The 16,697-nt window shown below is 44.4% G+C and overlaps 1 protein-coding gene across 1 annotated transcript in view; it reads left to right on the top strand.

Annotated features, from left to right (window-relative positions):
* The window catches only part of TRPM8 (transient receptor potential cation channel, subfamily M, member 8), a 98,983-nt gene that overhangs the window by 66,309 nt on the left and 15,977 nt on the right, over positions 1-16,697 (top strand). The window contains exons 21-22 of the mRNA XM_011929628.1: positions 432-609; positions 11,074-11,264. Coding sequence (XP_011785018.1) covers positions 432-609; positions 11,074-11,264 — 369 coding nt within the window. The remainder of the gene's footprint in view (positions 1-431; positions 610-11,073; positions 11,265-16,697) is intronic.

The following is a 16,697-nucleotide window of genomic DNA, read 5'->3' as shown; positions in this document are numbered from 1 at the left end:
CCTCTGCTCTCAGTTCTGTGACCCTTCCTCCTTGGGAAGCTGCTCCTGGATGAGCTGTCTCAGTTTATGCCCCTCAGAGCACTGTGTGTGTCCTTCTTAGCACTTTTCATGGGCTGAGACTTTAAATGTGTGTGGTTGATTATCTGCCTATCCAAAGAGGCTGGAACCTTTTTGAGGGCAAAGAACGTGTTCACTTGGCCCTTCCTTTTATCTTGATCTTAGCAAAGCCTCTTGTTCTTAGTAGCTGCTCAGTAAATATGCACTGAGTGGATGAACAGGTGATTCTAAGGACTGTGACTTGTTTGGATAAAGTGCCTTAGAACATGACCTAAGACATTTCATGACCGTCATGTTCTTGGGACCCTGGGGATGCCATCACTCTCACCCCTCCAGAGGGTCCTCACTTTGCCTCTTGGTTTCTACATCCTCAGGTACCACGTATGACTTTGCCCACTGCACCTTCACTGGGAATGAGTCCAAGCCACTGTGCGTGGAGCTGGATGAGCACAACCTGCCCCGGTTCCCTGAGTGGGTCACCATCCCCCTGGTGTGCATCTACATGTTATCCACCAACATCCTGCTGGTCAACCTGCTGGTCGCCATGTTTGGGTATGTGTTCAGTCACATGTTCACTGATGTCCACCCTGGGCCAGGTCCTGGGCCAGGCCGGAGGTGCTGGGAGCATTGCAAAGGTCCCACCCTTGAGGAACATACTTTAGAGATCTTCTAGGGGATTGGTGGACTAGAGGGAGTGGGGCCTTTTTAAAGGGACCATATTAAAAATATAAGCTGTGCCTTGAGTTTATTTGACACCGAAGACAAGCACCTGTGACAATCTCCGTCAAATCCAGGCTGCATATTTGGGATCCATTTAGCAAGCTCTTTGGAGCACCGTGAGGTTGGTGACAACATCATCCCTTGGTGGCAGAAATGTGGTTTAACTCGTCTCCAAGGTGCCTTATATGCTATGGGGCTCAGTGGTATGAATTCTAGGATTCCAGGACTCAGATTTTAGTTAGTTACTGTTTTAAATTTCTCAGTTTAAATCGGAATACAAAGAGCAGAGACTGGAGAATGACTCTCCTTTAGGGCTCATGCCTGATGAGGTTGGAGGGAATAATATGGGTAATTCTTCTATATACATTTAGAAAATGATGTTTTTCATTTCCTCTCCATCTTTCTTAGGAGGGTTGCAAAGAGCCCCAGTGCTAGTTTCAGTGGGAGAGCCTTAGTTTTATATTGTTCCTTTAAGGTATATCAGCATTTTAAGTGCACAATCCTGTCACTGTCAGAAAGAAAATTAACCAACAAATATGCACATTTAATACATTATTTGTTAAACCTTTGGGTGGAAGGGAACTCTTAATTCAAAACCAGAAACCTAGAAACTCTGAATGAGAAGATAAACATGTTTGATTACATAAAACAGTTTCATATAATAACTGATAAATTAGGGGAAATAACTGATAAATTAGGGGAAATGTTTGCATATAATGAATTTCCTAATATAGAAAGAGCTCCTGTGAATTTATAAGAGAAAGATAACCCGTAGAAAACTTGTCAGAGAAAATAAATAATTCAGAGAAAGAAAAGTCTAATGGCCAATACGCGTATAAAAAAGGACTCAATTTTGTGGATAGGAAAGTTCAGATGGAAACAGTGAAACACTGTTTTGAACCCAGAAGATGAACAAAAGTTAAAGGGAGTCTCTGGTGTTGGGATGACGCTGGGAAATGGACATTGCTACTGGGAACCTGACTCACTTCCCATTCTTAGGAAAGTAATTAGTAAATAGTTATTAAAGGAAAAACATGCAAACCTCTGTTGGAACCTCTCACATCTGGGAATCTGTCCTAAAGATGGATGTACAAAGATGTTTATTAGATCACTATTTGATGTCTATCACTAGGGAAAGGTTAAAGAAAGTGTGCTGTATCCACACTGCAGAATATTATGCCGCTCCTAAAAGACAAAGTTTGATCTGTATCTGTTAACTTGAAAGGATGATATTTTTTAAATATAAAAAACAAATTTCAAATTAATTTTATGGCATAATATTGTTTTCTAACAGTAAAATCATGGACTTTAGAAATCAAGTATATGCTTCACTGGTTACAATGATCACACATCATTCATAATTTAGAAAACAATATAAGGAAAAGACAATAGTCAAATAGAGCCCTGAGATTTCAGGATGCCCAAGGACTACAGATGAGGGTCACCTGCCTTATCTGGCCAGTGGTCTCCCTCTGAGCAGGACTGTGTGGAAGCACGTACCTCTGGGGACGTCACATATCAAAAGGACTGAGCAGTGTGTTGCCATCTGGTCTCCCAGTGTCTGGAGATGTCCTTCTGCAGTCCACTCCAGTCTTCTTTACACTGTGACCAAAAGTGATGTTCCTAAAATGTCGCTGACATGGTTTGGCTGTGTCCCCCCCACAAATCTCATCTTCAGTGGTAGCTCCCATGATTCTCTCATGTTGTGGGAGGGACTCAGTGGGAGATAATGGAATCATGGGGGCAGTTTCCCCCATACTGTTCTCATGGAAATGAGTAAGTCTCACAAGATCTGATGGTTCTTTCACTCGGCTCTCATTCTCTTTGCCTGCTGCCATCCACGTAAGACGTGACTTGCTCCTCCTTGCCTTCCATCATGATTGTGAGGCCTCCCCAGCTAGGTAGAACTGTGAGTCCATTAAACGTCTTTTTTTGTTGTTGTTGCAAATTGCCCAATTTTGGGTATGTCTTTATCATCAGTGTGAAAATGGACTAACACAGTCATTGTTCTGCTTAAAATTCCGGAAGGATTTTAGTATTTCCCTACAGCATTCAGGATAAATTTCAGGCTTCTCAGCTTCCCCACCATGCTCATTCCCTGCTCTCTGTCCCCCGGCAGGCCTCCCCTATGCTCGTCCTTAAACGGGGTGATCTGCCATGCCTGATGCTTTGCACATGCTTGTCTTCTGTCTGGATTGCCTGTTCCATCCTGAACTTCTCTTCCTGCCCAGTTCCTGCTTGCTCTTTACAGAGACAGGAATCGTCTTTTGCCAGGGTGGTACCTGATGGCCTCCCCACTTCACACAGAGGCTCTTTGAGCCCCTGTGGCACTTTTTTACTCGCATAGTAACAACCTTTTCTCCTTGCAAACGGTGAACTCTGGAGGGTGAAGATTGTGCCTGCCATCTCAGCACCTGGCACTTTGTGGGTTTATTCAGTGAATGAAAAAAATGGGTTCTTACCCATGTTTAGTTCATTATTTAGTTATTAGTTATGAGCTTAGTTTCCTGGTGTATTACATACTGAGAAGCATCAATGGTGAGTAACAAATCAGCAAGAGAATCATCACGTAAATGTTTAACATCTGCTCTGTGCTAGATGTCTGGGCCATGAAGATTATGTGGCTGCTAGTTCCACATGGCCCTAAGGAGGGAAGGTGAAACTCTCCCTCACCACCTAGCTGGTGGCAGGGAGGGACTTGGGCATCCAGAAGCCTGTCTGACCCATAGGCAGCCAGCCAATGTCATGATGCCCAAATGGTGTCCAAACACCAGAGGGGCCAACATCTGAGCTGCAGAGAGAAGCAGCAGGTGATGGGTGATTATGTCTCCACAAGAGAGGGAAAACAAGCAGACCAATCCCAAAACCTGAAGCAAAGGCGAGGGGGAAGTGAGATGGCTTCAGGCCTTTCCTTACAGTGATAAGATATCGTAGCTACACTGCATAGTCCTGTAAGAACTTACCACTAACTATATTTACAGACATTAAACAAAAAGACCGACAGCTCCTAAAGCCATGGCCTTTGAGTTATGCTAACTCGGTAAATCTCAGCGAGGCACATGGTATTTAGAACTCTCTTGAATCTACGCACTGTGAACTGTCTGAAGGAGTCATTCACGAGAACCGTGGCACTTTTGTAATCCATTACCTGCATTCTGATAATGAAATGATTGAATTTGGAGCTGAGCAGGATGGGAGCCTCGTCTGTCACTTTCAGGTGAAGGAGATGAAGTCTCAACAGCTCAGTGACTGTGGTCCTGGTCGCGCGTTATCTGGCTTAACTCAGGTCTCTTCCCCACGAGGCCAGAGTCACTGCATCACATCCTACTGTTGCCCCAGTCAGTGCTTAAGTGTGACAACTTGCAACATCCCTGTCCTTGGGGAGCCTTCTCAATTAGCTCTGGCTTGAACCAGAGGCCCTTTCCTTGCTAATACCTGTCTGGGAACTCCGGAACAGCGAGAGACGCCGTGTTGGTATCCTTAGGTTAAGTTCTTGGAACACTGTTTCTGGTCATTGTTAAAGTTGTTCAGGGCTTACTCTGTGAGCAGATGGCCCCAGGCTGTGACCCTTCCCTGGCACCACATCAAAATACTCATTGAAAAGCTTAACCATACACAATGGCAACCTTATTAACTGCAATGCAAATGTACCCTTGGGAATTCTGAAGGAGTATTGGAGTGCTCTCTAGATGGTATTCAACAGAGAAAGGAAATGGACGTGAACATCTGTGATTATTCTACATTCAGATTATCGATCACAGGCCCTGTGTGGCTTATCAGAAGCAGGAAGTGAACTTGAAGTCAGTAAATGACTCCAGGTCGACTTACCAGGAGCTAGGGCGCTTATAAGCATTGTGTCCTGAAGATAAGTTCACCCCATGCAGTTCTGAAAAGGACTCGTCAAACATATCCTGATGTCGAATAGTTTCTAAAAATGTTGTTCAGATCTTAGGAATAATATAAACATGCAGAAAAGTAGAAAGAAGAAAATAAAGACTTGATACAAACTAAAGGTTTGAGTAGTGTATGAACAGTCTAAGGGAGGTTATTGAATTGGGGCGAAAAGAATAGAAAGAAGAGCGCAGATAATTGTAATAGTAACAATAGCTAATATTTATTGAAGCTTTCCCATGCTGGGTGCAGGTTCAAGTGATTTACAGGGGTCACCTCATTTAATGATGACTCATTTTTGTGTAGGTGTGTAGCCGGTGGGCTAGTTCAGGTTCTTGACTTCAGGACAGAAAAGAATTTGAAAGTGAGTCAAAAGTAAAAGCAAGCAAGATAATTGATTGCAAAGCCAAAACACACTCCAGCAGCTGGTCAGAACGGGCCGTTCAAAGGCAAGACAGCTCTGTCTAATACTGGGGGATGTCCCTTTATGGGAAATTTGCATGATTATTCATGAAGGAGTGGAAAGGGGTGTTACTATTAAGCATGTTAGGAGTGGTTTCTTAGACCTGCACGTGCAGTGGCTGTACATGCTAGTACATCCATCACATGTCTCATAAGCATTTTAAATCTCCACCCGAGGGTGTGTTTTTTACTATTATAATGAGCACAGTTCAGCCCAAGGACACTAATCACAGGTTTCTGTGCTTGTGCAAGTGTGGGGATTCTTCCCTTTTGCTCCTGCCTTTTTGCTGTAGGACGTTCTAACCACGAGCTCAGGATGCGGTCTGTGCACTCTTAGGCAGTTTGTTCTCTTCATTAGTTTGACAAGTTTCTTGTTTCCTGTCAAGGGAGGCTCTGACCACCTCATCCAACCTGCTTCAGGTGCAGGCAGCCTTATTGCCATTTTACACATAAGGAGTGGGAGGCAGAGAAAGGTTAAGTCCCTGCTGTTAAGGGAAGAGATGACATGGAAACATTTGAATATTATGTATATAATAGAATGTAATATAAACAGCATGGAGAGGCTATTTGCAGAGGGGGGAGTTATTAATTGTGAGACTGTTGGCTGGGGGAGCCTAGGATCCACAGCAGCTGCTAGATGGGGGTGATGTTTGCTTGAAGGATCATGTACCCAGAGCCCGGAGTGTTGGTAGGAGATGTAGAAGTAGGGGAGATAATGTTAGTCTGAGGAGGAATCAAGAGCCAGGGAGGGTGGAAAGGTCCGCAGGAGCTAGGTCATGGAGGGTCTTTTATGGCATATTAAAGAATTTGGACATTTTCCTGAAGGTGAAGAGAAATTTCATGAGTCTTCGTGCAGATATATGGCACACTCTTAGTTGCTTATTCTGTTAGCAATATACTAACCTGAATTATCCCTTCCAAAATCAGTGCGATCCAATCGCTGGTCAGCTCTTACTATTGGCTGTTGTTGGCTTTGTACTTGCTTTTTTGATGTTGCAGAATGAGAGGGGAACCAGGATGTGTTACACCATTTAACATACACACCAGTGCATCAGAGACAGCAAAAAGTCAGTGTCACCATGGGCCATGGAGCAGTACTGGCTAGATATTGCCTGTGTGCTGGGGAAGGAGTGACAAAGGAAAATGCATGAAATCTATGCAAAGTTTGGATGAGGCGTCCATCTGATAGAGAGCTAGCTGACAAGTTTCTTGTATTTCAATGTATTTGAAAATTCTGCCATTGTTTTAGCATCTACTTTTTCCTTGTGAATTTTTTTGCAGACTTTGCATTCTGTTCTGTGGATCTGTCTTTATATTTTGGTTTTTACTACCAAATGGCTTTGATTACTGAAGTTTTTTTTTTTTTTAATCATTCTAACATCTGTTGTACAAGTTTCCCTCATTATTCTTATTCAAAACTTTTCTGGCATTTCTTGTATATTTAATTGTACAGAGGAGCCTAAGGCTTGTCTTGTGAATTCTTTCTTCTTTCTCCTTCCCCCAAAAATTCTTGTGAATTTTATTGTGATGATGTTAGCTTTGTAGAATCATTTAAGGGAATTTAGCATCCTACTATTGAGAAGAAATGGTATGATTTTCACTTATTCAAACATATATAATTTCCCAGTAAAGTTTTATGGTCTTTTTCATATGCATCTGGCAGATTCCTTGTTACTTTATTTCCAGCCACTTATGGTGGGGGAAAAAAAGTAAGGTACTTTTTCTATTATGTTTTTTCAGTGACTACTTTTTGGTACATAGGAAGGATATTAAAGTTTTCGTTATTTATTCTGGAATGACTCTCCTTACTAAATTACCTTTCTTTTTTTTTTTCTTTTTATCATGTCATGGAAAGTTCCTCCTCTTTTTTGTTTATTAAGCTCCTTTCTCTTTCTTTTCCTAATCAAGAAAGGATGTTATATGTTGCCAGAAGACTTTCTAGCAGCTATTGAAACGCTATTTTTCCTTTTGATCTAGTATTATGATGTATTGTACAAATGATGTATGATATAAATGTTTTTAATATTTAGTCATCCTATTCCATGGTCATGGTGTATTTTTTTTAGCGTACCTCTGGACTTCATTTATGTACAAAGCTATCTAAATTCTAAACGTCTATTCCCTCTTGGTACCATTTCCACTCTCAGTGAGTTTCTGAACTGCTGTCCCTCTGCAGGGCCTCTCCTTCCTCCTCCTCTCCTGCTCAGCTGAAGGTGCTCAACTGGTTTCAGGAGATGGACCTCAGCTGTCACTGCACATCTCCAGCCAGCTGGGTGTTTGCCAAGGACAGGACGCCAAGGGCACAAGATATTGCTGGAGAGATGCACAAAGGGAAAATTGCAGAATTCTCTCAGGGACAACACCAGATGGCCACTGGTTGTCAAGGAGACTTTGAGAACCATCTCAGTTGGGGTGGGTGAGACCCTGGGCATGAGAGATGGTCTGTAAGCCGCTCCGATGCTTGCTTTGCTGAGGGGGTGTATACGTGCTGGCCCAGAAAATCCTTTTCTGCAGAGTTCACTCTCCCCTTTACAGAATTTGAAAACAGTGTCTACAGAATAAAAACATTGTTTTAGGAAAGCAGGTGGAAGCATCACTCCATTAGGAGCCCCCCTCTGGAGAACCCTCATGTCTATTTGGCTGAGTCCTGGACTGACTTGAGAGAAACAGAACATTTTGGAAGTTGCTGCCGTCTGGGTCAGGTGGACCTCAGTGTATAAATGAATCTCAGCCTAGTCGATCCTGAATATGCATTATTTATGCAAAACGGCTTTTGGGTATTAATGTCCAGTTTTCAGCTGGTTCACTCACACCCCCTGGGATGTGTGCTATTTGTCTGGGAAAGCATTGCTGCTCACTGGATCCACCTTTGCCCTTGAGGTACAGAGGAAGGTACCCTTCCAGCAGGAGGGGCCGTGCAGTCAACCTGGTTGTCCTGAGGAACAAATGATTGGTGACATATGAGGCAGAGCTCTTTAAAGTAGGGAATGATATAAACACAAAGCCTTATTCATGGGCACTGGCCTATGTGCACTATAGCTCAGGGATCACAGATTTTCTCTGTAAGGGCCAGCTAGGGTCATTGGTCAGATGTGTCAAAAGAAGCAGTATTCAGTGATGCTGTACCCACCCGCACTTCCCTGCTTTGTAAAAGCCATTCTTAGCCCATGGACTGTACAAAAACAGGTGGGGAGCTTGGCTTGGTCCCAAGTTGCAGTTTTCCAATCCCTATTTTAGATGGTCTAGAAGATATGTTTTTCCCTGACTCCAAGTGGCCACTTAAGCCATGGTGCAATAAATCTCTTCCTGCGTGGACTCTGCTGGGCTGCATTTCCACTCTGAGCTCTCTAAGGAAGACGTGGGCCCACTTGCCAGAGAGAATGCTTTCCCCTGCTCTGAGCATCCTGGAAGTTTCTCCTTTCAATAGGACTTATTGCTTCCTTTGGAATAATACCTCAGAAAACAACATCAATGCACGAAAATGGATGCAGTTGTTTTAATTTTTTCTTTGGTGTTAGAGTTCTGAGAAGTCAGTATAATCCATTTTTTTGACTAGATATATAGTCAAATATTCCATTTCCTTTTTTGAAATAGAGCATCTATTTCTTTTTTGGAAATACAATATTGCTTAAAATATCTTCACGTTCATCTTGTCTTATTTTTAGGTTAAATTCCCCAAATTCGAATATTTCAAGTTACTTCTAGGGACGATAATTTGAATGGTAATAGTTGTTCTGGTCCAAGTAGTAAACTCTGATTTCTGGCAAGTTCTTAGCCTGGCCTTCCCTAATCTGGGGCTGCTGCATGCACACCTGTCTCGTTGCAGCAGCAGAAGCATACAGTGCATTTTGTAGGCAACAGAACCAGCTGCGGACTAGAGAGGGCGGATAATGATGCTTGGTATTAGCCTCAAAGCAACCTGACCTACATTTAGAAGAAACGCCAGGCTGGCTGCTAGATTGGATTGGCTGCACTGTAATACATCCCAGTCCTGGCTGTTTTTCACCTAAGCAATCTACCACTCAGGGATGATATGAGGATCAGTCAAGCAACCAATTTACATGCCTGGTATAGGACCTTACACGTAAGAGATGTTTAATAAACATAAATCCTTTCCCTTTAAGGCTCTCACCCTGTTCAAGAGGCACTTACTACAAGTCTGCCTTACACAGGATCCAGACCCTAGTGTAGATTGCAGAGGTGTTCCATTCATTATTAAACACCAAGATAAACGAAGCTAAACTTTAAGCAAAGCCATAACCATTGTCTGTGTAGGTTAGTGTTTTGCATAGATATCTGACTTTTTTTTGCTTAAGATATTTAAGTCTAATGTAATATGATGTAATGTACCAAGGTGCAAGAATGAGGTCTCATAACATATGTAATCGATTTTTCTGCCTGACCTCATTGAGGATGTTCCCCAGAATTTAGATAATTTAATGCTTCCTCCATCAGGATTTGCCTTCAAACAGTTCATTGCAGCTTCTTTGGCTCTTGAAAGGATGATTTGATATTAAAAATAAAAATGTCTTGGATGGTTGCACTTTGCATATTGTCATATACTTTGTAGTTATCTAAAATGCTAAGCTAGCAAGTAGCCCAGTAAAATCCTTTTGAAAGGAAGCACATCTCAAACCCCTTTTTTGAAATAGAGCATTGCTTAAAACATTTCCCGCTCCCCTCTGTGAGGTGGTGTCATGTAGCAGTGAGGCAAATAGACGTGGGGCTGGATTGTGGGGTCCGAATCCCGGATTCCACACTTCCTAACTGGGGAACTCAGACAATTCTCTTACCTTTGTGGTGCCTCCATTTCCTGATCTGTTCATTGTAGATGATGATAGACATCACAGATAATAGACGTACATCGGAGTTGTTTGTAGATGAAGCCAATTAATTTAAGCAGACCGCTTAGAACCGTGTCTGGTTTATAATAAGTGTTAGCTATTTTATAGTTTTGGTTTAATTTGTAACAGAGAAATCCTTGGCATTATCTATTTTGGAGTAAGACACAAAATAAACATTTTAATCATTATGGAAGTAATTCATACTCATTGCGCCATGCTGGAAAGCAAATGGAAAAGAGAATAAAGAGTGCCCAAGACGTGATGCCCAAGGGGACCGCCATTTGTGGTTGATCTGTTTCTCTTTGTGAACTGAGATTTGCGTAACGAAACCACATTGTAAACACAAGTTTGAGCCTAATTATTTTCACTTAACATATATGATAAGCATCTCCCCATAGTAAAACAATTATTCATAACTTTAATGGCTGCATAATGTAATCGTATTGGTTAACCGTAATGTGTGACACATTTTCTTAGTGATGAACATTAAGTTTCTTTCTTTCTCTTTGAGTAGGGGGTGGGGGCAGCTGTTACCTATAGTGCTGGTGGCCAATAGTCACGCATATATATTCATTTACATATATATTTTTTCTTAGTGTGTCCTTATTCTTAGGTTAAGTTCCCAGAAGTAAAGTCATTGAGTCAAAGGGATGAACATTCTTAAGGCTCTTGATAAACACTAACAAGCTGTTTTCTTCCCAGGCTGTTTATACTTAGACATGGATGAGGGCCACCATGCTAGTTCCAAGGGTGTTGACATCTTGGACCCCTTTGTGTCTCACATCATGAGAAAATGAACACAAAAAGAGAATCATTGAAATATCTTGAAATAAAATAATTTTAAAGTTTGTTGAGCATTTTTTTGTGATTAAAAAAAACAAAACACCAAAAGCCAGACACACTTTTGACCCAGCATGAATTGAAGACCACTTTCACTTCCTGCTGAGGTATTTTGGCTCTTGTATCAGTCTGGGTTCTTCTCTCCTGTCTGGACTTAAGCTATTGCAGTAATAGCTTGATACCACTATTGCCATACTTGGCAGTTTAGCGATGAGGCATGCGCAATGCTAAGTCTTGGCCTTCTCTCTTCCCTCGCCAGCTACACGGTAGGCACCGTCCAGGAGAACAATGACCAGGTCTGGAAGTTCCAGAGGTACTTCCTGGTGCAGGAGTACTGCAGCCGCCTCAATATCCCCTTCCCCTTCGTCGTCTTTGCTTACCTCTACATGGTGGTGAAGAAGTGCTTCAAGTGTTGCTGTAAGGAGGAAAACATGGAGTCTTCTGTCTGCTGTGAGTGGTTTATCCATGTGGGCTTGGGATCAGAAGCAGCGATTAATTTCAGGGAAGGATGCCTGGTGTGTATCTCAACAGGAAGGAATTATTCACAAGTTCTTTCACTGTTCACATCTATACATCTGTAAAGATCAGGCATCAGGCCAACCAATGAATTGCCCTAGAGGAAGCGTAGATGAAGAAAGCACTGTGGAACTGCCGGGATAGCCTACTTTGTGGGGAATGAATGACTTTGGGACAGATCGTGTAATAATGTAAATAGTATGTTGAACAGGCAGAATTCATGGGATAGTGTCCAATCATGACTTTGTTTTTGCTTTTCATTGTTCCCATGAAATTTATTCTCTAGGAACCCTTAAACCTGACTCCAGCAGGGTTTGTGACTCTTCTTAGGAAAATGGAAAATCTTACAATTGTTTTACTTGAGAAAACATCATCTCAGTTTAGAAATAGAAACATGTGGCCGGGCGCGGTGGCTCATGCCTATAATCCCAGCACTTTGGGAGGTCGAGGCGGGCAGATTGCCTGAGCTCATGAGTTCGTGACCAGCCTGGGCAACACGGTGAAACTCCATCTCTACTAAAATACAAAAAAATTAGCCAGGCGTGGCGGTGTGCACCTGTAGTCCCAGCTACTCAGGAGGCTAAGGCAGGAGAATTGCTTGAACCTGGGAGGTGGAGCTTGCAGTGAGCTGGGATCACACCACTGCCCTCCAACCTGGGCAACAGAGTGAGACTCCATCTGGAAGGAAGGAAGGAAGGAAGGAAGGAAGGAAGGAAGGAAGGAAGGAAGGAGGGAAGGAAGGAGGGAAGGAAGGAAGAAAGAGAGGAACATGCAGTTCAATATATTAACCAGTCTATTAATTGCTATTCAGCGGTGAGACTCCCCCTGCCCCTCACCCCTCCCAGCTGATGGGGCTGTCAGGGAGGGTGGGCAGTGGGCTGTTCCCTCCGTTCTTTCCCATTCGCCAGCTGTGGGGACTGACCCTCTGCAGCTGGAGCACAGAGGGACAGGATGGGAAGGCCAGCTGAAAGCCTTTTCTTAGTGATGCTGTTCTGGGCTGCTCCATGCCCTTTAGCCTGGCACATGTTTGAAACTGATCCTTGATTGTATGGGCACTCAGGGGTCCTTCAGAGAGTCCCTTGGCTGTCCCCTCTGACCCCAACTCCTAGGACTTGGCCATGTTTTCTCTGGTGGCTGCCCCCACCCCAGCCTCTGGTTTCCAGGTGGATACCCCACAGACTCCACACACTAATCTCTTCAGGAAGGCAGCCATCAACCCATCCACACATCGGACTGTGGATCATTCTGACTCTTATGTGGTCACCTACCTTCTTAGGCCTCACAAACTGGGGTGCAGGCAGCTCCCCACCCAGCCACCTCTCCCTACCCCTGAAGTGGGAGCAGCTGTCAGCCGCATGTCATTTGAATGCAGGCAACCGGCACCCAGCTCTCTTCCTGGACCTGCAGGAGCCCACACCGGGCTTGGGTTTCTCCCAGAATCACTAAGCCAGACAATCTTCCTAGCCTGCAGTTACACCTCAACCAGATTAAGCATGCAGGGAGGAAGGGACCTGTTTTTATTCGTTTGGATGTTTGGACACAAAAGAAAAGGTAGAAAGGGTGCCCCTGGCCTTTTTCCTCACCCCCTAACCTCAGACCTAAGCCAAGGAGCCATCTCTGGGGTGGGGGTGTAGCTGTGGGGCCAACTCCTCCATCAGGCACAGTGCCAGGGCCCACAGGACCTCGGGGGCTCCTGAACATCTTTACGTTTCTTTAAAAGCCAGAAGAAAAAAATGAGCCTTTAGATTAAAGAAAGTGTTCTCACATATATTAATGTATTTGTTTTATACCAACTTAGTCATAAAATATTTTAAATATTTTTTTCTGAAGGAAGGGACTCAGGATGGCAAATGTGCCGAGGGTGTAGGGTGACCATCTCGTTGTGGTTTGCTCAGGACTTCGCCATCTTAGTACTGAGAGTCCTGCATCCTGGGAAACCAGTTAGGATGAGCAGCCTGTGTCCAACCAGTTGGGGTGCCAGCTAGTGCCCATCCAGTTAGGGTGAGCAGAGTGTACCCATCCAGTCAGGGTGAGCCACCTGTGCCCATCTAGTTAGGGTGAGCCGCCTGTGCCCATCCAGTTAGGGTGAGCAGATTGTACCCAGCTAGTTAGGGTGAACCACTTGTGCCCATCCAGTTAGGGTGCCAGTTTGTGCCCACCCAGTTAGGGTGAGCACCCTGTGTCCATCTGATTAGGGTGAGCAGATTGTACCCAGCTAGTTAGGGTGAACCACTTGTGCCCATCCAGTTAGGGTGCCAGTTTGTGCCCACCCAGTTAGGGTGAGCACCCTGTGTCCATCTGATTAGGGTGAGCAGCTTGACCCCATCCTGTTAAGGTTAGCAGAGTGTACCCATTCAGTTAGGGTGAGCAGCTTGTGCCTATCTGCCCAGGACTATCTGCCCAGGACTATCCCAATTGTAACATGGAAATTTCTGCCTTCTGGGAACCTCCTTGGTTTCAGGGACTGCTGGTCACCCTTCTGGTCTTAACATGGCCCCGTGTGCTGACAAGGGATGTAGAGTTAATGACTCGGGTTGGACCATGCTTTGGTACCTTCAGGATTTTCATTTTCAGTTACCTTCTTGTGAAAAAAATAAAGGAGGGCCATTTTAGGTCTCTAAGTGAATTAGTTATATATAATTGTGTAACAAGTCACCCCGAAACTTGGTTTCCTGAAAGCATTTATTTGCCCTTGATTCTGTGGGTTCGTCCTGGGGCGAGGCAGGGCTGGGCTGGGCTGGGCTGGCTGCCTCTGCTCCTTGAAGCATCCAGTGGTTGGAAGCTGGGCCCCAGGCTGGCTGGTCTGGATGTCCACATACATTCTCACGTGCAGGGCTGGCCAGGCAGCACAGAGAGTCTCAGTGTCACCAGACATAGCAGCTGGGTTCCTGCAAAGAGCAGGTGCTGCAAGGCCCCTGAGGCCGTGGCTCAGAAAGTCAGATGACGTCACTTCTGCTGCATTCTGTTGGTCCAAGCAAGTCACAGGCCCACCCAGACGGAGCTGGTAGAGAATGTGACTCCGCTTCTGGGTGGGAAGGACAGCCTGCCTGGTGGGTGGAAGAATCCACGGCCCTGTTTGGCCATCGTGGCTCTGTTTGGCCACCTACCACTCTAGGCATCACTGAGCTGAATGCGCTGGTCCTCTGAGAGTGCCTCCCCCACCCAACGCTGGTATATCAAAAGAAGGAGAGCTTCTCACTGCCCGTCTTGCTCCCAAATCACAACAGAAATGCATGGCTCCCTTGGAGCAAGGTGCATGGGGGCTTACCTCTCATTAACTCCCCTACCATACTAGACTTGGGTAGTTTGAGCGGTCCAACGTTATCTTTGATGCCTTGAACAATTTAAAACCAAATTTTCTATGCCCTGACATCTGCAGCCGCATTCACACCTGGAAAATGCTGGTTACATGGGCTGACCCCAGGGTGCCTTTCTTCATCCTCACCATGCCCAGGCAGTTCCAGCAAATCTTTAAGAAAGAGCTTCTTCAGCATACTCTGCACTTAGCTGTTTTTCTGTTACTACTGTTCCAAAATCGATATATTTTCACAGGTAATTTGGAGATCGGGTATGTTTTCCATCCTTGAAAAAAACCTTTCCTGAGCACATTCTTTCTCAGCAGCATCTGTGGTCAATGTGGATGATTTATTTATTTATTTATTTATTTTTGAGACAGAGTCTCACTGTGTTGTCCAGGCTGGAGTGCAGTGGCACGATCTTGGCTCACTGCAACCTCCACCTCCTGGGTTCAAGCGATTCTCCTGCCTCAGCCTCCCAAGTAGCTGGGACTACAGGCGCCAGCCACCACACCTGGCTAATTTTTGTATTTTTAGTAGAGACAGGGTTTCACTATTTTGGCTAGGCTGGTCTTGAACTCCTGACTTCGTGATCTGCCCACATTGGCCTCCCAAAGTGCTGGGATTACAGGCATGAGTCACTGCCCCCTGGCCCTATGTCGATGTTTTTAAAATGCATAAACTTGGCTCCAGAAAATGACTTTTGGTAATTTGGGATTGAAATGGCTTCCTTGATATTTATAAATTATTCGGTTATCTTGTTACGGTCAGGGAGGAAAAATATATTTTCTTCTACCTATCTTAGGCTCATGGCTGAGATCCCTATAGCAAAAGACAGAGTAACAAGAGGAAAGCATAGAAATTTAATATAAGTTTTATGTGGCATCAGAGCCTTCATAAGGAAAGGAAGGTCCGAAGAAACAACATTTTTTTTTTTTTTTTGGAAATGGTGTCTCGCTCTGTCCCCCAGGCTGGAGTGCAGTAGCGCAATCTTGGCTCTCTGAAGCCTCCACCTCCCAAGTTCAAGCAATTCCCCTGCCTCAGAATCTCGAGTAGCTGGGATTACAGGGTTGCACCACCATGCCAGGCTGATTTTTGTATTTTTAGTAGGGACAGGTTTCACCATGTTGACCAGGCTGGTCTCGAACTCCTGACCTCAAGTGATCTGCCCGCCTCAGCCTCCTAAAGTTCTGGGATTACAGGCGTTAGCTACTGTTCTCAGCCAAACTTGAACATTTTTAATGGTAGGTTTAATGAAGAGTGTAGGGTTGTGGAGAAATAGGATAGGGCAAACAGAGTATGATCCCATGGTAATAAACTGGGAGACCTAGCAAGGCCTATGCATTCACATTTCTCTCTGCATCTCTGTGTCTTTGGAGATGAGGACACTCTTTTCCTCTATGTATAAGGAGGGTGCCTCTCACATGAGGGTCCTATGACCTGCTGTAGGGGAAGGTCAGAAAATCCTTCCTAGGTGATACGACCTGCTTCAGGGGAGAGGGGCAGGAAAAGTCAGATCACAGAGACCTTCCTGATTGTGTGGTTTTTCTCCAGTTCTTTCAGTTTAAAATATCCAATATGCCATGGTGCCATATTTTGAGGTAGTGGGTCCTAAACCCTATCATCACTTATATTCTGGACGGCCCCCAGAAACCAATAAAAAAAAGTGCTCATAAAATGTCTAAGTAGGGGAATAAAAGTTAGAAAGGAACATCATTGAGTTCTAATAAATTTCAGAAGCAAGAGTCTACCAACCTCATTTCCTGCCACAGTCCACTTTGGCAGAGTTCTGTAAAACGCACCCCACACTACCCACAGATCTAAATTGGAAAACTGAGTGAGCACAAGGATGTGTGGAAATTGTGCACAGGCAAGAAAATCACAGCATGAAAAGGAGCACCCCCCGCTTAGCACCTATAAAAATAAATAGTGTAAAATTAGTCCTCTTGCAGGAGGGGGTCAGTCCTGCACAAACATGAAGTCTCAGTTCTGGGGATGCAGCCATGAACAACGGCACATGGGCTGGGCCTGGAGGCCATCATTTGGTGGGAGCTAGACCAGAGGTGAGGTA

This window comes from Colobus angolensis, unplaced genomic scaffold (genome assembly GCF_000951035.1).
Source record: "Colobus angolensis palliatus isolate OR3802 unplaced genomic scaffold, Cang.pa_1.0 Scaffold82, whole genome shotgun sequence".
Classification (NCBI taxonomy): Eukaryota; Metazoa; Chordata; class Mammalia; order Primates; family Cercopithecidae; genus Colobus; species Colobus angolensis.
Note: the sequence above shows the minus strand (reverse complement) of the source record. Positions and strands in the feature narration are given on the sequence as shown.